General features: G+C 40.7%; 1 protein-coding gene and 3 pseudogenes across 1 annotated transcript; 2 read left to right on the top strand and 2 right to left on the bottom strand.

The window, feature by feature from the left end:
* Nucleotides 1-655: 655 nt before the first annotated feature.
* On the bottom strand, nucleotides 656-1593 carry LOC128746038 (oxygen-dependent coproporphyrinogen-III oxidase-like; annotated as a pseudogene).
* Nucleotides 1594-2062: 469 nt separating this feature from the next.
* LOC128746037 (cell cycle checkpoint protein RAD17-like) lies at nucleotides 2063-3435 on the top strand. The gene is made up of 3 exons (XM_053843087.1): nucleotides 2063-2071; nucleotides 2125-3232; nucleotides 3293-3435. The coding sequence occupies exons 1-3, from the start codon at nucleotides 2063-2065 to the stop codon at nucleotides 3433-3435; spliced, it is 1260 nt and encodes a 419-aa protein (XP_053699062.1).
* A 1126-nt stretch (nucleotides 3436-4561) lies between these two features.
* Nucleotides 4562-5499, bottom strand: LOC128746035 (oxygen-dependent coproporphyrinogen-III oxidase-like; annotated as a pseudogene).
* Nucleotides 5500-6130: 631 nt separating this feature from the next.
* LOC128746034 (cell cycle checkpoint protein RAD17-like) lies at nucleotides 6131-8028 on the top strand (annotated as a pseudogene).
* Nucleotides 8029-26476: the final 18448 nt, after the last annotated feature.

Genomic DNA, 26476 nt, shown 5'->3' with positions numbered 1-26476 from the left:
CCGTCCCATCAATCGCGATCCGAATATGGTTGGAAAACGCACCAGAAACCCATACCTGAACTACCTGCATGAGTTCCGGAGCAATCACAGTCAGCTTCCGGCAAGGCAAGTAATTCAACAAGGAGCTGCCGCTTGGCAGCAGATGGACCAGGAATCCCGGATGCCATATATAGAGATGGCTCACTCCGTCCCCTATGTACCCAGAACCAGAGGTTTTCCCGGAGGAGGTCGTCGAAATGCAGCCGGTTCTGGTGGACGTCGACCGGCCACTCGCACCAGCAGAAAACGAACTAGCCGTTTTTTTTTGTTAATTTTTTCTTTTTTTTTTCTTTCTAATAAGGCTTATACAAATTTGCTAAAAAGTTTAGTTTCTGGTCTCGAAATAATGTCGAAGGGGGGGCAAGAAAAAATAAATAAAACCAAACCTTTTGTAACTGAACAAATGTTGTTCAGTTACAAAAGGTTTGGTTTTATTTATTTTTGACAATGAATGACAGTTTTCCGCGTTGGAAGACCATGCTAACTAGATTTTTTCGCTTGTTGCGTCCGAGGACGGGAGATTGCTAGGTGATAAAAACAAGCCAAATAACAACCCATAGCAACATGAGCTATGTAATCACTCTTACTACAGTAACTTTCCGATTTTGTCAGTTTTTTATCCTGATTTTGTCAACCAGATTCTAATAAGATTCGAAATCACGATCACTAGCTTGTCGGTAACCTCTACATAACGCCCTCTGCGTAGCAACTGCCATTGTCGTTCGCGGTCGCCATATGATACATTTTTATGTTTCTGAACAAGGGGAAGATAGGACGGAATTACAGAATGTGCGCAACTGGATACGAATTCGAATGCGCTATCTTCATCTGGTGTATCCAAGTCATCGAAAAATATTCCTCCTACGCCACGGCATTCATTTCGATGGGGAATAAAAAAATACTTGTCACACCATTCCTTGAATTTAGGATAATAATCATTATCATGTTCATCGCAGGCCTGTTTCAGAGTCCGATGGAAATGAAGTGCGTCCTCCTCATTGAGGTAATATGGTGTAAGATCCGTTCCTTAAAAAAATATGTTTAACGATTTACAATAAAATTTTCAATTTGACTTACCTCCACCGAACCACCATTGTTTATTGCCCTTTGAATCTGTTACTTCAAAGTAGCGGTAATTAAAGTGGATTGTGGGAATCATTGGATTACGTGGGTGGATTACAGCGCTGACTCCTGTGGCAAAGAAAGGTAAATCGCCTTCGGCGAGTTCTTTTCCTCGTGATCTCATTTGTTGTATAGCTCTTTTTGGTAGCAAACCATGAACGACCGATACATTGACCCCGGCCTTTTCAAAAACGTCTCCGTCCTGAAGTACACAGGTTATTCCACCTCCACCTTCTTTCCGTTCCCAACGATCAACAGTGAATTTTTTCCCAAAAAATTCCTCGTTTTGTAATGCGTGACAAATTCTGCTTGAATTTTCATAACCAGCAGCTCCATTTTAGTTTTCATATCGTCAGGATTAGCCGCCAGTAACGTTTTAGACGTAATTGGCTCAGCCATGAATATTCCAGCTGGTCGAAGCTTTGATACCATGTATATTTCATTGTTTTTTAAATAAGTTGCAATAGCAGTACCAGCTATCGCCGCACCAGTGACTGATATTTGTACATTATACATTATAACATATTAAATACCTACAGACGGTAGATAATCTACAGACGCGCAAAGAGCGTGGCATAAAACACCAATCGAACCGTCAAATCGAGGCACCAAATGAGCAAAGTAAACAAACTTGTGTTTCGTATAGGCAGGGAAGACTAAATTTTGTAATCTACCTGAAATGTTGAAACTTAAACTATTGATTTACTAACAACATATGGATTAGTTACCCTCGATATATCATATAATGCTATAAAAAATTCAATTGTCTTGTTCAATTTGCAAAATATGCGTCGTAATTCGCGAAGTTCCACGGAACATACCTCGCGATTCACGCAACTTACTGCTGATTATAGGAAGATTGATCCAAAAATATTTAAAGTTAGAAAAAACACCGTTTTAAATGTCGAAGGTAATATTTCCAATAGTTACAAAATAAAAGATTAACGTAAGATGTCTTTCTAGGGAACGAAACGATGGTTCCACTCAACATTCGATGAAGTCGTCGGAGCTGTTTCGCAAAAACATTGTGAACCTCAGACTCACGAAATAACGGCGAAGAAAACGAAGCTCAACGATTCAAATAAGTACAACGGCTCACGTTCAGTTGCCAAGGTGAATACCAGCAACCCGCGACCTACTGACTGGTCCGTTGAATTAGCTGCGAAAACTGTTGCCGACCTAGCCGTTCATCAGAAAAAGATAGAGGAACTACAACAGTGGCTGCAAACGTACGAGCGAGTGAAAGACATCGACCCGGTTGCCATCCTGTCAGTTTCCGGTCCACCAGGCTGTGGTAAAAGTACGGCTGTGAGGACGATAGCTGCAGATCAAGGATACCGGATAGCAGAATGGTCCGTACCTGTTGATGTGGATTTGTACTCTTGTGAGGAATTCGATTTTGAAGATGTTCCTTATGAGCACGTTACCTTTCGCGAGAATCAGAGACTACAGTTTGATAAGTTTCTGTATAAAACGTCCCGATATTGTTCGATATTTGAAACAGAATCAGATAAAAAGTTACTTTTAGTAAAAGATTTACCAAACATTTTTCTGCGGGATCCGGATGCATTTCGTAGTTCATTGGAAGCATTCCATGATGCCGGAGCATCACCGTTGGTGTTTGTAGCAACGAAAACATCCAGCAAAAAGTTGGATATTATGTACAACCTTTTTCCATCATCCGTTTTGCTGGAGTATAAAATCCATCACATAACACTGAATAGTGTTTCTACCACTTTAATGAGAAAGGCAGTCAAACGAATCACATCTTTAATGGGTCGTATCGATATGGAGCATAACTATCGAGTTCCTACTCAGGAGACGATTGATAGTATCATCTTGTCGTCGCAGGGTGATTTGCGGAATGCAACAATAAACATACATTTTGCTTCTCTTAAAAATGCTCCACAGTTAACGACAGAATGTGTTAATATCCGAGAGGTCCTGAACAGTTCGGGAGCAGCTGTTGTAAAAGGTAGAAATAAGAAAAAGGAGATTAAATTAAAATCAATCGGTTGTAACGAGAGTCTGACGGTGATGCACGCACTTGGAAGAGTTTTCAATCCAAAGTGTAAGTATTACTGCATTCGAGTTTTTCCAAAAATTTGATGCATCAACACTCATCTTACAGTTGAGCAAACAAATGGCAACCCAGGCACAGAAAAGTTTCATCACTCACCTGAGGACCTGACGGACTCGTTCATTTCACGCGGAAAACTGTCATTCGAATGTGGACCTTCCTTGAATCCATACGAAAACTTTACAGCAAGATGAACCGAAACAGTGGCCGTCCCATCAATCGCGATCCGAATATGGTTGGAAAACGCACCAGAAACCCATACCTGAACTACCTGCATGAGTTCCGGAGCAATCACAGTCAGCTTCCGGCAAGGCAAGTAATTCAACAAGGAGCTGCCGCTTGGCAGCAGATGGACCAGGAATCCCGGATGCCATATATAGAGATGGCTCACTCCGTCCCCTATGTACCCAGAACCAGAGGTTTTCCCGGAGGAGGTCGTCGAAATGCAGCCGGTTCTGGTGGACGTCGACCGGCCACTCGCACCAGCAGAAAACGAACTAGCCGTTTTTTTTGCTTTTTTTGTTTATTTTTCCTTTTTTTTTTCTTTCTAATAAGGCTTATACAAATTTGATAAAAAGTTTAGTTTCTGGTCTCGAAATAATGTCGAAGGGGGGGGGGCAAGACAAAATAAATAAAACCAAACCTTTTGTAACTGAACAAATGTTGTTCAGTTACAAAAGGTTTGGTTTTATTTATTTTTTCTTGCCCCCCCTTCGACATTATTTCGAGACCAGAAACTAAACTTTTTAGCAAATTTGTATAAGCCTTATTAGAAAGAAAAAAACAAAAAAAAAACGGCTAGTTCGTTTTCTGCTGGTGCGAGTGGCCGGTCGACGTCCACCAGAACCGGCTGCATTTCGACGACCTCCTCCGGGAAAACCTCTGGTTCTGGGTACATAGGGGACGGAGTGAGCCATCTCTATATATGGCATCCGAGATTCCTGGTCCATCTGCTGCCAAGCGGCAGCTCCTTGTTGAATTACTTGCCTTGCCGGAAGCTGACTGTGATTGCTCCGGAACTCATGCAGATAGTTCAGGTATGGGTTTCTGGTGCGTTTTCCAACCATATTCGGATCGCGATTGATGGGACGGCCACTGTTTCGGTTCATCTTGCTGTAAAGTTTTCGTATGGATTCAAGGAAGGTCCACATTCGAATGACAGTTTTCCGCGTTGGAAGACCTTGCTAACTAGATTTTTTCGCTTGTTGCGTCCGAGGACGGGAGATTGCTAGGTGATAAAAACAAACCAAATAACAACCCATAGCAACATGAGCTATGTAATCACTCTTACTACAGTAACTTTCCGATTTTGTCAGTTTTTTATCCTGATTTTGTCAACCAGATTCTAATAAGATTCGAAATCACGATCACTAGCTTGTCGGTATCCTCTACATAACGCCCTCTGCGTAGCAACTGCCATTGTCGTTCGCGGTCGCCATATGATTCATTTTTATGTTTCTGAACAAGGGGAAGATAGGACGGAATTACAGAATGTGCGCAACTGGATACGAATTCGAATGCGCTATCTTCATCTGGTGTATCCAAGTCATCGAAAAATATTCCTCCTACGCCACGGCATTCATTTCGATGGGTAATAAAAAAATACTTGTCACACCATTCCTTGAATTTAGAATAATAATCATTATCATGTTCATCGCAGGCCTGTTTCAGAGTCTGATGGAAATGAAGTGCGTCCTCCTCATTGAGGTAATATGGTGTAAGATCCGTTCCTTAAAAAAATATGTTTAACGATTTACAATAAAATTTTCAATTTGACTTACCTCCACCGAACCACCATTGTTTATTGCCCTTTGAATCTGTTACTTCAAAGTAGCGGTAATTAAAGTGGATTGTGGGAATCATTGGATTACGTGGGAGGATTACAGCGCTGACTCCTGTGGCAAAGAAAGGTAAATCGCCTTCGGCGAGTTCTTTTCCTCGTAATCTCATTTGTTGTATAGCTCCTTTTGGTAGCAAACCATGAACGACCGATACATTGACTCCGGCCTTTTCAAAAACGTCTCCGTCCTGAAGTACACAGGTTATTCCACCTCCACCTTCTTTCCGTTCCCAACGATCAACAGTGAATTTTTTCCCAAAAAATTCCTCGTTTTGTAATGCGTGACAAATTCTGCTTGAATTTTCATAACCAGCAGCTCCATTTTAGTTTTCATATCGTCAGGATTAGCCGCCAGTAACGTTTTAGACGTAATTGGCTCAGCCATGAATATTCCAGCTGGTCGAAGCTTTGATGCCATGTATATTTCATTGTTTTTTAAATAAGTTGCAATAGCAGTACCAGCTATCGCCGCACCAGTGACTCTTGAAGAAATAATATTTGTACATTATACATTATAACATATTAAATACCTACAGACGGTAGATAATCTACAGACGCGCAAAGAGCGTGGCATAAAACACCAATCGAACCGTCAAATCGAGGCACCAAATGAGCAAAGTAAACAAACTTGTGTTTCGTATAGGCAGGGAAGACTAAATTTTGTAATCTACCTGAAATGTTCAAACTTAAACTATTGATTTACTAACAACATATGGATTAGTTACCCTCGATATATCATATAATGCTATAAAAAATTCAATTGTCTTGTTCAATTTGCAAAATATGCGTCGTAATTCGCGAAGTTCCACGGATCATACCTCGCGATTCACGCAACTTACTGCTGATTATAGGAAGATTGATCCAATTCTTACTGGTTGCTAAAACTGTTTAAATAAAATAAACAAAAAAAGTGTTGCCGAATTGGTGATTATCTACCGTCTGTAGTGATAACAACTGCAAAATTGTGTGGCACAGATGCTAATCTGTTCTCATTGATAAATACATTATTGTTTAAGAAATATTTAAAGTTAGAAAAAACACCGTTTTAAATGTCGAAGGTAATATTTCCAATAGTTACAAAATAAAAGATTAACGTAAGATGTCTTTCTAGGGAACGAAACGATGGTTCCACTCAACATTCGATGAAGTCGTCGGAGCTGTTTCGCAAAAACATTGTGAACCTCAGACTCACGAAATAACGGCGAAGAAAACGAAGCTCAACGATTCAAATAAGTACAACGCCTCACGTTCAGTTGCCAAGGTGAATACCAGCAACCCGCGACCTACTGACTGGTCCGTTGAATTAGCTCCGAAAACTGTTGCCGACCTAGCCGTTCATCAGAAAAAGATAGAGGAACTACAACAGTGGCTGCAAACGTACGAGCGAGTGAAAGACACCGACCCGGTTGCCATCTGTTAATTTCCGGTCCACCAGGCTGTGGCAAAAGTACGGCTGTGAGGACGATAGCTGCAGATCAAGGATACCGGATAGCAGAATGGTCCGTACCTGTTGATGTGGATTTGTACTCTCGTGAGGAATTCGATTTTGAAGATGTTCCTTATGAGCACGTTACCTTTCGCGAGAATCAGAGACTACAGTTTGATAAGTTTCTGTATAAAACGTCCCGATATTGTTCGATATTTGAAACAGAATCAGATAAAAAGTTACTTTTAGTAAAAGATTTACCAAACATTTTTCTGCGGGATCCGGATGCATTTCGTAGTTCATTGGAAGCATTCCATGATGCCGGAGCATCACCGTTGGTGTTTGTAGCAACGGAAACATCCAGCAAAAAGTTGGATATTATGTACAACCTTTTTCCATCATCCGTTTTGCTGGAGTATAAAATCAATCATATAACACTGAATAGTGTTTCTACCACTTTAATGAGAAAGGCAGTCAAACGAATCACATCTTTAATGGGTCGTATCGATATGGAGCATAACTATCGTGTTCCTACTCAGGAGACGATTGATAGTATCATCTTGTCGTCGCAGGGTGATTTGCGGAATGCAACAATAAACGTACATTTTGCTTCTCTTAAAAATGCTCCACAGTTAACGACAGAATGTGTTAATATCCGAGAGGTCCTGAACAGTTCGGGAGCAGCTGTTGTAAAAGGTAGAAATAAGAAAAAGGAGATTAAATTAAAATCAATCGGTTGTAACGAGAGTCTGACGCTGATGCACGCACTTGGAAGAGTTTTCAATCCAAAGTGTAAGTATTACTGCATTCGAGTTTTTCCAAAAATTTGATGCATCAACACTCATCTTACAGTTGAACAAACAAATGGCAACCCAGGCACAGAAAAGTTTCATCACTCACCTGAGGACCTGACGGACTCGTTCATTTCACAGCCAGGATCGATGATTTCGCTACTGCATTCAAATTATGTAGTGCGATTTACTGATATAGAGGACGTCACTAGCGCGGCAGATGCGCTTAGTCTAGCGGATGTCATTATGCATGAGTACCGTGAGGACGCTATGGCCAGCCACGGTTTAAACATTGTCGTACGTGGCATGATGGTAGCGAATCGAAAAACCGCCAGCGGTTGGCAGCAAATAAGGAAGAAAAAAACCTTCAGCAAACCCAGGTGAGTTATACGCAAGATGCTTCACTCGGTGAAGCGTAAGACGCACTGGTTTGTTTGAAGCAGCTCATATATGTATTCCTTTTTAGTATCGGCTGTCACGACGAGGTGCTGAAAAAACATGGTCTCGAAACGTCTTCTATTTCAACAGGCCTCTTTATTACCGAATACAAACATTATCTAAACATCATACAATCGGAACGAGGCTGGAACGTTAATTGTACATAATATTCCTTTTGCTTTTAAATTGATAGCTGCATCGAGTGTTATGTGTGTCAATTTTACACCAAGTCATTCGCTTTTGATTTATATGTATAACAGAGTAAAAACATGGTTACAAGATAATAGGTATCTCTACAGGATTCGATGCATTATTGAAGACGTCCTCGTTCTTTTTTCTTTTCGTTACTCGCGTTAACTTGGATTTCTAGGCGTGCTAAAACCAAACAGAATTCGCCCGTATACTAATGCCACTTTTTTTTGTATGCCAGAAGGGCATTGGGTTAAAAGGCCACTGCGACAGTCTTAATGATCGTCTTTTGTGGCAGGCCCCGATTGCTGTACACAGTTTACGGATCGCTCATACCCATTGATGGAGTTGAGCGGGATAGTTGTAATCCTGTGCCCCAATTCGGTACTACATGGTTTATAAAGCCAATGACCGTTTGGGGATTTAGGCTCCATACCTGATATGGAGTAAGAAGGAAACTTCCTAAGAAGTTGTGCCTTAATAATGCAAGAGCTCCGCAATAACAGAGCAGATGTGCTGAACTTTCATGTTCAGAGTTACAAAAGCGGCAGGTGTCGGATGATACCTTACCGATATTCTTTAAATAATAAAGAGCGGGGCTGTGTCCTGTTAGGAGTCCCGTGATTGTGCGTAGTTCACTACGAGTTAAATGGAGTAGTTTTTTAGCTACTGCAGGGTTTGGGTAGATAAACTGTTTGGCTTGTCTACAACCCTGTGTTTGATTCCAACGGGATGCTATTTCTAGCTTTTCCCATGTCATCAGTTCGCCTTTCGCGGCGGATGTGGAGGTGCCCAGAAACGGTTCAGGACCAATAAATTGCTGAGCTGATCCTTGTCTTGCTAGGTTGTCAGCAAATTCATTGCCCTCGATTCCGCAGTGACCGGGCACCCAAAGTAATAAAACTTTTGTTTTGGCGGGAGAGCTCCCTCAATGCTGTGCTGCACTCCCAAACTAATTTGGACACGCATTTGGCGGACTTGAGTGCCAGTAGTGCTGCTTGGCTGTCCGTGAAGATACCGATTTTCGCATGCCTGTACTTTCGTTTCAAGCATATTGTTGCACAGATGTATATTGCATATACTTTTCCTTGAAAAACGGTGGGCCACTTTCCTAATGAGATAGTTTCCCTGATGCCGGGTCCGTAGACTCCGGAGGCCCCCATTTTTGAACCATCTGTAAAAACCCGAATTAATCCACCTAGCGGCGTGACCTAGCCTTTCTACTGCCACAATAATCATTATTTAATTTCTCAGGAACTTAATTGTAGATGTATAGATGTTATATTAGACTACATTTTTAAATATCCGTTCCGTATTCCTCAAAATCCTTATTCGCCAGTAAAATTCACAACGTATTGTGTAGAATAATTATATTTTCTTTCCTTGGGTGCGTAAATACATGTAAGCGTCATTTATGTTACTTGATGAACACCTTATTTAGTTTTATAATATTTATAGAAAAATAATGTAAACACAAAAGATAATTTTTACAGACTTGAATGAATATGTATAGAAAATTAGAAATTAACCCTCTAACGGGTCTACAGACGGCCTTAACTTTCGGGCTTCAGAGCCACATACGAAACTTGTTTTGAATTGACAATATGAAGTATTTGTTCATAGCAGATTTTTTGATATTTTGATATTAATACCATGCATTCAAAAGTTAGCATCTTTGAAAAACAAGAGTTCAGAAAAATTATTATTATATTTCGCTTTTGAAGAAAAAGGATATCTACAACAAAATGATTGATCTCAAAATTTTACTATTGGTTTGCTTGGCTTCAATTTTGCAATATATCTGAATTAGAAAAAAAACTGAATAGAGCATTAGATATGAAAACGAGAAATGGAACTATTTCTTAGCTAGCGCTCCTTCAGATAATTATTTTTGCATGAAAATCAAAACTTAAGCTTCTTTTGAATGTACTTTCATGAAAAGATAGTCATTAGCTTGACAAGATGAGGTTGAAAAATAGTGCCAAAGCTGCGCCATAAACATGCTTGAGAATGGGAAATACGATCGATATGATTCCCAGTGCTTGTCTTTTTTTGATTTATTTATTAAAACATGATACATGACATAAGACATCTGTCCTTTAAAATATCACTAACGAAAACAAATCTTACAAAATTTCTACCGTGCAACGTTTACTTCCTATTTTTCATATAACATTTCTAAGCTCTAGTATCTATTGATTGAAAAGAGCATCTATTGATGCGCAGAATTTGTTTGGAATTTGTACAAATTTATTTGGAAAAATCAACTCACTAGTATTTTTGGTTCTATACACCACATGGTTCTACATGCTTAAATAAACTGCTTTTCTTCGCTTTTTGCTTTTCTTGTACAATTGTGAGTAACAGCAAGTGAAGAAAATGACAATTGAAATCTGAAATCAAAGAAAAGAAAAAACTTTTTGATTGAATCCCACTATTTAATATTTATTTGCAACAGATACGTAGTTCACCTACGACGTGCAGGCTTCATCAGTGTCTTATTTCAAAGCGTATACGTATCTGTCGCGAATGAATATTAAATAGTTGAATTTAGTCGGTAAAAGTTTTTTCTTTTCTTTAATTTCAGAGTTCGTATTCCACTAAGAGGCTTCAAAAACTTCAGACAATTGACATGTTTCTCACTTTTCTTGAATTTCATTGCAAATTTTAAAATTGCAAATTGTCATCACATACATACATACATACATACATACATACATACATACATACATACATACATACATACATACATACATACATACATACATACACACATACATCACACACATCTCATACATTGAATACAATCAACATTTGATTGATATGTTTTGATTTCACACGTTTTAACGGTTTAATATACGGTGCTTAAGTGTTAAAGTTTGAATAACTTTTGAATGAAGCGTCCGATTTTAAATAACTCAGTTTCGTTTGATAGATCTCAGCAGTAATTTTCAAATAATCATAAAATGTGTGATGTTTTTCATTAAATTAATGCTTATATGTTACATAAATATGTTTTAAATACTATTTTTTCACATTTCTTTATGTAACTTTCAAACTACAAGTCCAATCGTCATGAAATTTGGAAGTTAAGGGTTTGCAAGGCTCCCCTTTCATATGCAATCAATTTTGTTCAAATCGGTTAAGAGACCTATGAGATAATGAAGTCCCATATTTTTCGTATTTTTATACATAACTTTTGAACTAAAAGTCCGATCAGTATGAAATTCAATAGCGACCAATGGGACACCTAGACCTTTCATTTGACACTAAGAACATTAAAATCGGTCCAGCCATCTCCGAGAAAAGTGAGTGAGATTAAAAGCGTCACATACACACACACACACATACACACACACACACACACACACACACATACATACACACACACAGAAAATGCTCAGTTTTCGAAACTGAGTCGAATGGTATATAACATTCGGCCCGCAGGACCTTCTTTCCATTTCCGGTTTTCCAAGTGATTTCTATACCTTTATACTATATATTTATATAGTAGAAAGGCAAAAAGCAGATAGTTCCAGATGGAAGATCGGGCCCTCCATTATTCCACATTGAGCGATCTGTTTCAATCACCTCATATGGAACGTCCATATTGGGCCTGGCTTCCATGCAGTCAGAGACTGAAGTTACTAAGGGTGTCAGATTGAACTCCCGAAGTATGCGAAGATGACCGATTTGGTCACCTTCGAGAATAGTTTTACTCCTTTGCAACCGTAGTGCGCCGAGCTCTGCTTCCTTCTTCACATGAAGATGCAAAGGCAGTAAGCATAGCATTGCCTCCATGGCTGCAGTAGGTATTGTACGCATGGCACTGGTAACTGTAAGACAGGCCAGGCGCTGAACTTTGTTAAGTTTGGCTTGGGCTGTCACCTCATTCACCTTTGGCCACCATACGACTGCAGCATAGGTTATCCTAGGCCGTGCAATAGTAGTATATGACCAAAAGGCTAGTTGAGGTTTCAATCCCCAAGTTTTGCCAAACAGTGAGCTGCATGCTCAGATAGCCGAAGTTGCTTTCTTAACAGCATAATCTAGGTGGGCAGCCCAGTTCAGTTTTTTATCGAGAATTATTCCGAGGTGTTTGACCTTATTACTGAAGCCCAGTCTGACCCCATTCAGTATAGGGGGAGTAATGGTATGCTTCCTTCGCCTAGTGAATAGTATAACGACTGTTTTGGTGGGGTTAACATTAAGTCCCTCTTGTGAGCACCATAACATGGTGGTGTTTAGAGCTCCTTGCAAGCGACTTGACAATACTGCGTCAAACTTTCCTCTGACGATAAGTACAACATCGTCGGCGTGAGCAATGGTCTCATAACCAAGATGTGATAGCTTGTGAAGGAGTGCGTCGGCCACCAGCGACCAGAGCAGGGGAGAGAGAACTCTTCCCTGTGGATATCCTTTGATCACCGAAATCGTGACCGACGTATCTCCCAATGATGCTGTAATTTGTCTGCTCGAGAGCATTGCTTGAATCCAGCTCATTGTAGTGTGATCGATTCTCTTTTGACAGAGAGCCGTATTAATTGACGCGAAGGACGTGTTATCGAAAGCGCCTTCAATATCAAGAAAAGCACACAGTGCCGTCTCTTGATATCTGAGCGATTTCTCAATTAACGTCACTAAGCTGTGCAGTGCGGTTCCGTAGATTTACCGTGTTGGTATGCATGTTGATTTACATGTAACGGAGAGTTTTTTAGAAACTCATTGCGGACATAGTTATTCGTGATTTTCTCCATCAGCTTAAGAAGCGTTGAAGTCAGACTTATCGGTCTGAAAGCATTAGGTATGGTTTTGTCTTTTTTGCCAGCCTTAGGTATGAACACCACCCTTACTTTCCGCCAATTCTCCGGGATATATCCCAAAATGAAACTGGCTCGAAATAGGTTGATGAGCTCGGACATTATAACCGTGCAAGTAGAACCGAATCATTTGGCACATTGTGTAATGACCCATTCCACTGTTGCCCGCCTATGTTTTGTCCAGTGGTCACTGTCGAACCAGGGAAGTGCGTGTTCATCAGAACTTCCAGAGTTTCCCTGGTGGTAACAGTAAGACTCCCATCCTCTTTTTTCAATTGCCCTAGACCATTGCAGTGGTCCTTAGACATCGCTTTCTGCAGACGCGTAGCCTCTGGCAGAGTTTGAATGCTTTCGCAAAATTTAACTCGTGATTTCCTTTTGACTTTGCGTAGCTCAGCGTTGTATTTGGTGAGGAAAGCTCTGTAGTCTTCCCAGTTAGATGTGATTTTGGCCCTGTTGAACAGACGCCTTGCCTTCCGACGGAGATTGCTAAGCGTCTCATTCCACCAGGGCACATCACGGCAAACTGTTCGCGTGTTTACGGGACAGTTTGTGTTATACACGTCTGTGATCCTACATTGCAGGTCACTAGCGGCGATATCCAGCTCAACTAGAGTTCGTATATTATTATGATAGGAATTACGTGAGGCAATTAGATAATCTCTAAAGGAACTCCAATTAGTTTTCCTCGGATTCCTGAATTGTTCTCTCTTTAGAATTTAGCCTCGATGTCGAAAATGATATGTCTGTGGTCTGATAAACTTGGTTCATCAGAGACATGCCAATTTTTGACTTTCTCAGCTATAGAGGCGCTACATAGAGTAAGGTCTAGGACCTCTTGTCTGATAGCTTTTATAAAGGTGGGGTCATTCCCTACATTGATTACATTGACATCATTAGAAGTAAGATATTCAAGTAGGTACTCATCCCTGTTATTTGTGTCCGAGCTGCCCCATATCGTGTGGTGCGCATTTGCGTCGCAGCCTATCACGTACGGCTTGTTGACTGCCCTGCAGTACCGCACAAGTTCAGCAACCTCTGGCGGTGGTATTTCGTCCTTGTCCCCTGGAAAGTAAGCGGACGCAACGACTATCTCCTGCTTCCCTCTAGTCGTCGGGACTACCACCGTTATGGCAACGACATCGCGTTGGATGAATTCTGTAATTGGAGAAAATGTTATTTTCTTATTTAACAGAATGGCAGTCCTCGGCTTGGACTGTGTATTGCAATAGATCAACTTACCATTAGCGCCGGATAGACCGAGGATTGTAGTATCGTTATTCCATCGCTCCTGGATCAGAGCAGCATTCAGCTGCTCATTGGTGAACCTCCGGCTTAGGACACTAGATGCGCCCTTGGCATGGTGAAGGTTCACCTGAACGCAGCGAAAGCTGCTCATTTTGTGGCAGGATTACCGTTTTCAGCTTGATCCAATGATGGATCGAGCCTTGGCGTACGGATACCAGTGTTTTCACTGAGTTGAGCGGCCGAGTCGCCCACATCGGCAGGCTTCGGTTGCTGCAGGCGACAGGCCACAGATGTCCGACCCGCACTTAACGGCGGATTGAGCCTCTGAGGTTTGCTACCGACTGGTGGTTGCTGCGTACACCTCTTGCGAAGCTTTCGCTGCGCCCGTCTAGTCTTCGCAGGAGTGCATTGTTTAGGTGGCGGCGGGGCCCGGATGGAAGTTCCGCACTTTCCAACCTCAACGTTGCGGGATTGTATGGTCTTGGTGGTGGCGGGGCACTCCCAGAAGGGAGTACCTTCCTCGACTTTGCAGCAGAGACTGTTGCGCATGTGTTGATCAGACCTCTGCCAACCTGTCGCATGCGTGCTTTGCCAAACATGTAGTTTAGCATAAAGCGCTGCTCGGTGATCTGGCTTGCCGATTTTTGGTCAACCTCCATCAACAGTTCGACGGTATTTCCGAACACATTGCGACGGCGTATCTGCCACGCTTGTGTCGAAAAGCCGTCGTTCTGAATCTGGAGGAATCTCAAAATTTTCTCGTTCGTGGTGCCGACACTGTCCTGGAAGTACCCTATGAAGGTATGTGCCTTCGGCAGGTCCTTCGTGTCGGCCCGTAGTTGTGCCCCTTTGCACGGGACGAGAGTAGATGCCGTTTGCTCCAGCCATTTGACCGTGCTCTGGTCAGAGCACGCCAGTGTCAAGTAGCCGTTCTTGAACTGGCAGCTCCTGAACTTTGGCCTAATGTCTGGAGCCTCCTGGTCAGCAATGTGATCCAGAAGAAGGGCGCGGACAGTCTGAAGCTGATCCGTAGTTAGCAGGGAACTCTTGGGGGTCGTTGGTTGCCCCATCAATTATTTTTGTAAGGTTATCCATGGCGATGGTTGTACTCTGCTGGGGAGAAAATCAGCTGTCCTTTACCAGCTTGGAACAGAGGGAGCAATTTACTGCACAGGGTGCTCTGGTACCATGCAGGCTCCGTTCGACCTTGGGAAACTTTATTAGACCCCCCCAAGCATTCATCCCTAGGCACGGGTCGCATTACACCGAGGTTTGGGGTCCTCTTCCGCATTGTGCTCAAAATGTAGCATGCTTTTAGACTACTTGCTACATTGAGAGCAAAAGATTTGTACAAGATTTGCCGCGGAAGAGACTCGATGTGCGGTTCCGGATGGATCCACCACAAATTTGCCATGGAGCCACCCGGAGCCGCACGCGGAGCAACAAATCTTAACACCCCTCCTTTATCCTGGCTTGTGACAGACAGCTCGGGTCCCGATCCGATTTCCCCATCACCCGTTCACTCTTTTTTAGGGAGCCACACGTGGCGGTTCATTAGCAAAGGTCCGTCACTGGCGGAGTTATACTATACCGTATACTAATGCCACTTGGTGAAAAACTTATGAAACTTTTTTAAATTGTTATTTCAATCATGCGGCATGAAAATTCGAAGATTTCATGAATTTATGCATAACATTTATTAATAGAATATTTCTTTGTATTTTATAATTGACTATGTGGCATCTGTGGCATGTAATTATACGCAGAATGGGTATAATAAAGCTGAAGTCAAATACGCAAAGTAACTTCCATTTATTTTGTAACGCATATTTTTAACATTTCACAATGATCCTTTGTGAGATTTTTGTTATACCATAACGGTAACGGGCACACACCATCTCCGCTAGGAACTATGGTTATCACCTTTGTTTCCTTAAAAAAATTCATTTTTTGAACCATTGAATCGATTTTAATGATTTTATTACCAAATAGGGGGAATTTTAATGAGCTTTTCAGAAAAAAAACAATAAACTTACGTTCAAAGTTTTTTATGATTGCAAAAACATTTTTTGTAGGAAATCCTAAAAACCACTTAAAATATTCGTTTTCTATTTTTTCATCATACACTGAAGTCGCTTTTTACGCGGTTTGTTTTTTACGCGAATTTCGAAATTTATGCGGTTTTTTACGCGATTTTCGGAATTCACGCGGTTTTGATTTACGCGGGACGTATCCATCGCGTAAAAAGTGACTTAAGTGTACTTTCAATGGCAAGCTAGTTGTTTACATACGATATCAAAAAACATATATGACATTTTTAGTTTTTGAGATAGGTAGTCTTTTTTAAGAAATAAAGATGCGAAAATGCAATGGACTCGCATGGCGTTTTATTTTAGAGACGCATTTATTGGTAGTAGTAGTAGTAGTAGTAGTAGTAGTAGTAGTAGTAGTAGTAGTAGTAGTAGTAGTAGTAGTAGTAGTAGTAGTAGTAGTAGTAGTAGTAGTAGTAGTAGTAGTAGTAGTAGTAGTAGTAGTAGTAGTAGTAGTAGTAGTAGTAGTAGTAGTAGTAGTAGTAGTAGTAGTAGTAGTAGTAGTAGTAGTAGTAGTAGTAGTAGTAGTAGTAGTAGTAGTAGTAGTAGTAGTAGTAGTAGTAGTAGTAGTAGTAGTAGTAGTAGTAGTAGTAGTAGTAGTAGTAGTAGTAGTAGTAGTAGTAGTAGTAGTAGTAGTAGTGGAAGGGATTGGGCGGACCCACAAGCAGAGGCACTTGTGCGCATTCCGGGGTTATAACAGTCGCCTTCCAGCATTAGGATCAGGCTTGATTTGCTCTTTTTACTTCATTTTTGCTCTTTTGACCACAGCGTCCCAGTCAAACAAAATTCGAAACAATGATGCATAGAGCATAGGCCAATTGTAGAGTTGATTATTATCTACAATATTGTTGAAGAAAGTATAGCTTTATCTTTTATATTTATGGCACTATGAGGCAGAGACCCCGCTGGTAGCCAAAAGAGCACTCTTTTTGCTACCAATAGCATTGCAGCTCTGTTACGCTATAAATAAAAAAGATTAAACCATACTTTCTTCAATAATATTGTAGATAATAAGTAACTCTACACTTGTCCTATAAATCACTTTTTCGAATTCTGTTTGGCTGAGGCGCTGTAGTCAAAAGAGCAAAAGAGAAGTAAAAAGAGCAAATCAACCCTGCAGATATGGCCTACCCGTTGACGTGTCGAAACGCAGCCCAGGAGGCCACGGAGAACACTACCAACAGCGGTAAGGTATCCGCCAAGCATCTGAGACAGCCCTGGGGGATGGCACCCCTGGAGGACCAAAAAAAACGCTTAATCAGTAAAAGCCCTCAGGCCTGCGGGTTGACGGAGCCAACCGATCAACCAACAGGAAGCATCAAGATGGGTGACCCGTGGATCGAGGTTAAGAACAAGAAAAAAAGGGTGCTCCACCAAAAAGAAAGCTCCACCTAAACCGACAAGAAAGCGAGCGAAGAACAGCGACGCTCTTATCCTGAAAACCGACGGGTCGAAATACTCGGAGCTTTTGAAGGTCATGAGAGGAGATGACCTACTCAGGGATCCGGGCGGGGACGTGCGGAGCATCCGCCGCTCACGCACGGTCGATATGATCCTTAAGTTTAAGAAGGACGCTACCAAAAAGAGTTTCGCATACAATTCGATAACGGAAGGAGTGCAGGTACATGGTGTCACACTTGAAATTACTCTCAGCTTAAAAAGTTCAGAGATCACCGAAGTGTGCGAGGTCATACAGGTTCTCAAAGCGCAAAGTGGTAATGACAACTGAGGCGGTTCGCCTGCGCAAGGGCCTGGCCGGGACCCAGCTAGTAATCATACGACTTCCGCCGGCGGACTGAAAAAAAGCCCTGAAAGCTGCTAGGCTAAAAGGGGGTGGTCGGTATGCCTGTTTCGCAACATGGCCACATCACGGCGCGCGAGTGATGCTTCGAGTTGTCAGTGTAAAAACATACAAATGTAAAAACCCTACAGCATAAAACGGTGCAAATGCAAGCTACTCCGCAACATGCATAACAGAGGGTGCTAGTGTGCAAGCAAAATGTGTAGGATGATGGTTTTTCAAGGATTTTCTTCTATGTGTCATGTCAGTTCGTCAGTGACACAACTCAACCTAAACCACTACAGTACGACTCAGCAGCTGTTACACTAAGCAGTTTCCGAGTCGGCAACGGACATTGCCATCATCTCGGACCCACACCGCGTCCCTGGCGGAAACGGCAACTGGATCTCGGATAGGTCCGAGACGACGGTTATATGGACGACAAGCAGGTTCCCGGTTCAAGAGGTTATGTCAACCGCAAACCAGGGATTTGCGGTTCCCAAAGTGGGTGGAGTGTTCTTCTGCAGCTGTTATGCTTCGCCGAGTTGGTCTATCGAGCAGTTTACGCGGATGGTAGACCGAGTATCAGTTGTGCTGACTGGTCTAAACCCGATGGTTATGGCGGGAGACTTTAACGCTTGGGCGGTAGAGTGGGGAACTCGTCGCACGAACTATAGGGATCGGATTCCACTTGAGGCTCTGGCAAAGCTACACGTAGATCTGGCCAACGTCGGCACCATACGTACCTTCAATAGGAATGGTGCGGAGTCTATCATCGACGTGACATTTGGCAGCCCTAGTTTGATAGGAGACTGAAGGGTAGACAATGGCTACATTGACAGTGACTGACCATCAGGTGGTGTCGGTCAGATAACGAAGCGGCTGGTAGAGCCGACACTCCAACCACTCGTGGATGGTTCCTGCCGGATATCCAAAGTAACGTGGACGACGGCGAATTGCTTTCGATTAGCATAGCTGTAAGGGGCATAATTACCATACCTGGCAATGTATTTGTGCATAACCAATGAAAACTAAAAATCAGAGGGGTTGTGTACAAGACACGATCGCATATATAGGTGATGCAGGACTACGTAAGTCTCTTTGTAGTGATAGTAGCATGTATTCATGCTTGTAATCATTCGATTCTGTATGTATACATGCTATATGCAACATATATACATGCTATGTATGTAACATTTATCACAGTAGTAACATTGCATACGTTCAATTCTCAAAAGATTTCAGAGTTATTTCTATGTGCATTTGGAAACAATTTAACAAAATCAAGAACACAAACTATTATTTTCCTGCTACCTTACTGAAATTAAAGATTATTTTTATTATCCATGGTTTCCCACGTTGAAAGGATTCTACCAATTCAATCTTATTTTATCAACAGCACATCTTTTCCCTACACTTCTAATGAAACGGCAGAGTCATATTATAACCGAACAATACAGCTGTAGCACATTTTTCCAACACAGATATCAAATTCGCCGAGGTTTAATCGTCTCGCAGTAAAGAATTTGAACATCTATTGGGACGACGAACTTGTGTCATTTTTTCTGGCACACTTCCTTAACACAGACATCAGATTGGACTAGGTTTAATCGCGTTCGTAAGAAATCTGTTGGCACGAGGGGGCTTTGTCACTCTCTCTGGCGTACTTCCCAAGCAAGGACATCAAAATGGTTGAACCGCGGTGTTAAGAAATCTTGTTGAAATGAGGAAACTTTGTCACTGGTTTTGGCTTACTTCGCAAGCCCAGATATCAAATTGGTATCCCAAGTAACCAAAAGTTCCGATAAAAGGGGATTTTTGGCTTAATCAGCCAACGAAATGATCATGAATAGAACTCTATTCAACTTTATTTTTAAGTAATTAACCGTACTTTCAAGTTCGTATTTGATGTTTAAACTTCGAAGGGAATACAAAGTAACTTCTAACAGAACTAGAAAGTTCGCAAAAAGTTCGCTTAAGTCGCTATATAGAACACTGTTCAGCCCAAAAAGAAACTCCAATAATTTTCAAAATAAAAAAGATTGGGGGAATATTTTCCCACTTCTTCCTGTTTTGCAGATTCATGACATTTCTCATTAACTAAGGTGTTTAATTTCGGTTAATAATCGACTGTTTTTTTATAAATATTAGTTTATTGTAACTTACCACACACCACCAACATAAACCTCGGGGATTTCACCTCGAGTACTTCTTTTCGGTAACTTAGACGCATACCACTGCTCCGTTGCTGGAATATGCCATTTGCATCGTTTTTACTCGATGTGCTAATTTCTCATTTATCACAGCCCCGAAACGAACTTACACTTAAGAACAACTCATCGGCAAAATTCATGTCACTAGCGGCGTCAGAGATGGCGCAATGCATCAGGATAGGCATGCAACGAGGAACGCTCGGGTTCAAATCCAGTAGCGGTCGGTGTTAGTTAGGCTTTTTTTAAATGGTCTATCTTAATCGCATGAACCGACTTTACAAAAGTTAGGAGGAGGCGGAGGTAGAAAATGGAAAAGTATAAAAATAGAACTACAAGTGCTGTTTTATAGACTTTTGCCAAAGTTTCTTCAGAAGCTGCTTAGCGCTCTATGCAGCGAACTCCAGGCAACTTTGAAGTTCGGGTAACTAAAGGTAAAGCTGCTTAGCAAGCTATACCTCCATAGACATAAAGCTTGTTATCCTTCCTTAGACACCATTATCCGAACTCTAAGTTACTTTCAAGTTGTATGTTGAACTTTCAAGCTGCATGTTGGACTTTCAAGTTGCTACAGCTATTAACGGTACTTTGATGAGAATGAAGTTCGGTTTACAAATGTAGTGTCTGGTTGTTCAGCAACAAAGTTCTGCGGAACTAAATTTGAACCAAATATGAACTTTCAAGTTTGTTCCTTAAGTGAAATTCGAACTTTTGGTTGCTTGGGATAGGTTTAGATCATCGTAAAGAATCTTCCAACCAATCACGAAGCGAGAATTCTGGTAAAACAAAGGTTCATTATTTTCAATTTTTAAATAGTTGAACATTAAGAATCCATACTTTTCTTCATTTGGGTCAATTCTTAAAAGATTTTCTGATCGATTGGTGTAAGAATATTGAAAATAGATCGGAAAACCGCTAAGCTATTAGCGCTCAAAACCTTTCATTTTTCGTGACGCTCACGTTTTTTGATTTTTTGGAATGACACTCTATCTCAATACTTGCCGTAAGACGTAGTCCTACGTCAAAAGTAATTAAAATTAAAAAGACTCAGTCGAGTTTCATGTTGCGTAATTGTAAGCGACTCGAATCAACTCGAAAACAGCGGCCACAGAGCCGAAGTTGTATCTTTTATCTATGCCGGACTCTGACCGCCATGTTGCGTGTGTTGTTCAACTGAATAAAACTCGTTAAATAGAAAAAAATCACAAAATAGTCGCTAAATAAAGTGACAATGGTCGCTGTTTCTCTTTTTATTTCTATATTACATGAACTTTTATGTAAACACTAGCTTAAATAGAAACTTAGGGCTAAAGGGCCCATATTGCCCCATGTGGTGGCCTACACGGTTTTTGATTGTGGCTAAAAGGAAGTAGGATTTTACATAAACTTTGCGCTCGTATTGTTTACTTTCACATCGTCGTTCCGTTTTTAGTGATTTTTGGCATTGCTAACCGCTTACTTGCTCGGAAACCCGATATTAAGACGCATCTGCATTGATTGAAGCTGTGTAATAATTTCTGGATCCCAGGTAGGTTGAGCAAATACGGATGAATACTGCATTCGGCTAGAGTAGTGGTCGATAAAAGGCGTAGAGCTCCTCCGCCATCATCCCACCTCTTCTATCATTCCGGCTCCCGCTTGGTCCGCATCCCAGCTAAATTTGCTTCTAATCAGAATTTGTGTTATCCTGCACCAGTTAGCGGCGACTTGTTGATCAAAAACAATTTATTAAAATTGTCGCATATTATTTGTACCGTACTTTGGCTGTTGGCTTCAATAAAGGAGGATCTACTGCTGTTGTTATTATTCCAACATTGGACAAACCAGATCACGCAACTATACTTCTCGTTCACGCATTACATCCAGACGGTTAATCATCTATCGGCAAGGGGTAGGGTAAATGAGGTATTTTGGCGCGTTACGCGCTCTTTACGCGCAAAATTAAATGGAGTGGGCCAAATACCCTAAAAAAGGTACCAATTTAACCCATTATGACCCGGGTATACCTAAATTTGGACGAAATGAAGTGAAACTCTGTAATCTATTAGGGTGACGGATCCATATTTCGCCACCTTTATCCAAAAAATTTACATGAAACGAAACAGATCAAGGTTCTATAAGTTCAGATATTTGATAACATGAAAATATTATACTTCGGACATATCTTTTACTGATTCAATCATCATATTCATACTAAATTGTGTATTTTTCTCGTTGTATTGATTATTTAAATGTGTATTCTGGGACCAAATTTCGCCACCCAGTTGCCAAATTTCGCCAGCCTCTGGACCCAAATTTCGCCACTTTCAAAAAACACGATTTAAATAGATTTTAATGTTAAATTTATAAATGAATTCTCTATATTCTTAATAAATCCTGTTGCTAAATAGATCTTGCTTCATTTTCAAGTGATTGTTTATGAAACGTTTTTGAAACCCAATAAAAATACCATTAAAACCACAAATAAACCAATGAAAAGCACCAAAATAGGAGAAATATTTTTTCACATTGAAATTCACTCATAAATTAACTTAATTTTCTCTGTCTCCGGTAAATATATGCGAATCGGAATTCCGGTCAAATAGCAATTGTTTCATACAGGCCTTAGGAAACTCTAAGCAAAGCGACGGCATTTTATTCAAGCAATTAAAAAGAATTCAAAACATTTTCTTCTGTATTAACCCCCCTAAGGTCTACATCATTTACAGCATCACAAAATCCACTAAAAAGCTCATAACTTTTTTATCTTTCAATATTTTTTCACTAAATTTGGGGGATTTCCCGAATATCTTTTCAATTTTCATAATATCTATAGATAATAGCCATATTTTTTATGACCCCCGGCGTTATTCCGGAGTTCCCTGGGGTGCCGTGACATGGCTTTTTTAGATAAAGTTTAGATAACACTTCGTTTAATTTTAAAAACGTGTTTTGTATTGCCAAAGATTCTACAACAATGATTCACTTGTCGTCCCTTTGGCTATTCAATTAGCAAGGAATTTCGTGGAATCAATAACATCCAAATCCAACTGATAGAGTAATAAACCTCTTAATCCACTTTTAAAACTTTGTACCGTTAAGGAAACTGTAATATTCAAGATAAATGATCAATATTTAGTTTACTAACTTTTTTTATTGATTTTGTTCTAATTTCTGAAATTTTATAAAAGAAATGACATAATTAGAGACCATTCATCGAAATACGGTTTAAAAAAAATCAAGTGGCGAAATTTGGATCCATGACTAAAAATGAATACCATATTTCGCCACTTTAATTTTGATGAATTTTTCAAAATTATCCAACGTTTTAAGTGAAATCGGTCTAAAATTAGTTGAAATATTGTACATAAGATCATATTAGTCAAGAATAGTCGAAAAATAAAACAGTTTGAGCACATTTTTCTCCTATAATATTTTCGCCTCTCGTTTTGATTTTGTAAAAAAATATACACTTAGTATGAGATGGTATTTTCAAATTGTAAGTAATACAAGATAAGTTAATAACAAGCCAAAGAAATTAATTATTTTTGGTAGTACATGCCCTTAATTTTACCAATTCGTCAAATAATTTCTTTCAAGTCGACCAAAAATATGCAAAAAAGCTTTGGATTCATCAAACTGGCGAAATATGGCTCCTGGCGAAATATGGATCCTCTACCCTATATTATGACTCGAATGTGTCGGGAAACGCAAACTCGTCATTTGGAATGGTTTCAAGGCCAAAATATCGCCGGTTTAATATTTCATAGGCTCAGTTTCAAACAAACAAATTACAAAGTTGTTTACAGATTTTGTATCGAATTTTGTGATAGACTTTACATATAAATATCAATTTACATGCCAGGTAATATTTCGTCACTAAATGGTGACTTTTTCATGCGTTTTGGAGACAAAGTATTTTTCGCCATTTTTTCAACTTTTTTTCCGCCATTTACCACAACTTTGCACTATTGAAAATACAGATGAAATGACAAAAACTGACAGATTATCTACCACACACATCAGATTGATGTCTTATCTCTCATGTAGTGATATATTAACAATGTTAACTATGAAGTATTCCACCACGCACACATATAAAGATTTTTTGACATTAGCTGAGGCCCTCGCTGAGGCTATTTGCGGTAGGAGTAATATCAACAACATCAAATTCCAAACTCCCGGATCCTCTCCTCCACTCTTTGCTCCCCTCTCACTCCTACATAAGCGATCCTCAGCAAATGTCATTCTCGTTGGTGACGAAACCGCAAATTACTTCATTGAAATTCAGCAGTAAACTGGTTTTGAAGACGAGGAAGACGCTATAGGACAATGGGTTAAGCTTTCCTTCAGCAGTCTACATCGCCGGACACAGAAAGGTACAATTGCAAGTTTCACCCAATAGATAGAGATAGATAACAAATTAATCTCAGTGCTAAAAAAGTACAGTCCACTCGCACTCTTTCAATTTGTAAGCATCGGTAGCGCCATCTGTTTTCGAGCACCATAAGCTCAATTAACTGATAGTGACCCTATGCTTGCCACGTCAGTTTTTTTAATATTTAATTAATCGTGTCAGGTGTTTGCGAGAGCTGCGCGAATAATATGGAGGCGGGAAAAAATGCTATGAAATGTGGAGATTTTTGTTCTGCCGTATTTTGCGCTAAATGCTGTGGGCTGAATGACGAAATTTTTGCAGCTGTTGTCAAAAAGTCGAATCTTTTCTGGATGTGCAACACTTGTAAAAATATGATGGATAAAGCTCGCTTCCGCAATGCATTAGTCTCACTAGAAAAAGCTAATTCGGAGTTGATTGCTGAGATTAAGGATCTAATTCGCAAAGACATCATTGCAGGGCATCAAAGGTGAAATTCGAACAAACTTTAAAACTCGCATCGATTCCGTACCAAAAGCTCCGCTTGCGCTATCTCCGTGTCCACTTTCTTTTATTTCCGCTAAAAGAAAAAGAGATAGAGATGACATTGACATTGAAACTCCTACGTGGTACGGGTATCTGCACTTCTTCAACATTGTCGGAGCCGGCGAATCAGGTTGACCCGAGGCACCAGACGCTAGTGGTGGTTGAAAACCTCGGAACAAATGAGGTCAAAGTAGTTAAATTGATTCCTCGTGGCAACTTTGTCTCATATAAGTTTGGATTACCGTTGACGTTGAAAGACAGAGCCATGGACTCTGAGACATGGCCAGTTGGCATTGTTTTTCGCGAATTTGAAGACAAGACTATTAATAAGAGGGTTTTTTGGAAACCAACAACAGCTTCAGCACAGAACAGAAGTGGAAGTAGAAATCCAAACACCTACATGCTACTTTCTACTAGAGATGGTCGGGTAGCGGAAAATTTACCCGAAACCCGTACCCGTACCCGTACCCGCCGGGTTCGGGTCGGGTTCGAGTATTGAAAAAAAATAATTTGCGGGTTCGGGTTCTTAATTTCTGTTGTTGAAATCGGGTACGGGTTGGGTCGGGTATCTCTATTGATCACATCACATTTAACATTAAAGATGGTCGGGTACCCGGGTCCGTACCCGTACCCGACGGGTTCCGATCGGGTAACCAGAAAAATAAACCTGCGGGTTCGGGTCGGGTACGGGTTTTCAATTTTTTCCTCAATCGGGTACGAGTCGGGTTCGGGTATTCAAATTTTCATACCCGACCATCTCTACTTTCTACAGATACTAGCGAACCTGGCGGTAGCGAGTCACTTTTGTCCACGAAAACACGCGAATGCACACGAAAGCATGTAAAAGCTACTATGCGATTGGCAGCGAGCGTTCTGCTTATATTGCTGTTATTCGCTTCTATGCGAAAACCTTCCCAAAGAAAAATAAAAATAAAAAAGACTGTTACCAGTTTTGATCGCCGAATCGTTCGGACTTCCACTTCTGTTCTGTGGCTTCAGTCAACATGGTGATAACGGATTTCGACCCACCGGCGAATCCTTAGATCAATTTCCCGAACAATTCGCGTGTCGCGATGACCAGGTGTCGTGTGATAGTTTTGCGGCAACAACAAAAACAATCTGTTTCAATACAGCTCGGATTAAACCTCTTTCTATTTACTACCAAAACATCCGAGTATTGTGAACGAAAACAAACGATCTCTTTCTTGCACTTTCATCATCTGATTATGATGTCATAGCTTTTACTGAAACATGGCTGCGTAGCGACGTATCCTCACTCGAATTATCTTCAGAGCACAATTTTTACAGACGTGATTGAAATAGCTCGACCAATAGCTCCTCACGTGGAGGAGGTGTTCTAATTGCAGTTCAAAAAGGCCTCAAAAGTAATCTGGTATCTCTCCCGATACTCGATAATCGAATGGAACAAGCTGCAGTTTGTCTAGAATTGCCGAAACAGTCAGTTTATATTTGTTGCGTCTATATTAAGCATAACTCCGATCC

The sequence above is a fragment of the Sabethes cyaneus genome, chromosome 1 (genome assembly GCF_943734655.1).
Source record: "Sabethes cyaneus chromosome 1, idSabCyanKW18_F2, whole genome shotgun sequence".
NCBI lineage: Eukaryota > Metazoa > Arthropoda > Insecta > Diptera > Culicidae > Sabethes > Sabethes cyaneus.
The sequence above is the reverse complement of the archived record's forward strand: the minus strand, read 5'-3'. Positions and strand labels throughout refer to the sequence as shown.

What these genes read in the sequence shown, in the direction of transcription:
- LOC128746037 (XM_053843087.1), top strand. An exon ending in AAGAGTTTTCAATCCAAAGT is followed by an intron (nt 3,233 to 3,292) that starts GTAAGTATTACT and finishes CTCATCTTACAG; the next exon opens with TTGAGCAAACAAATGGCAAC.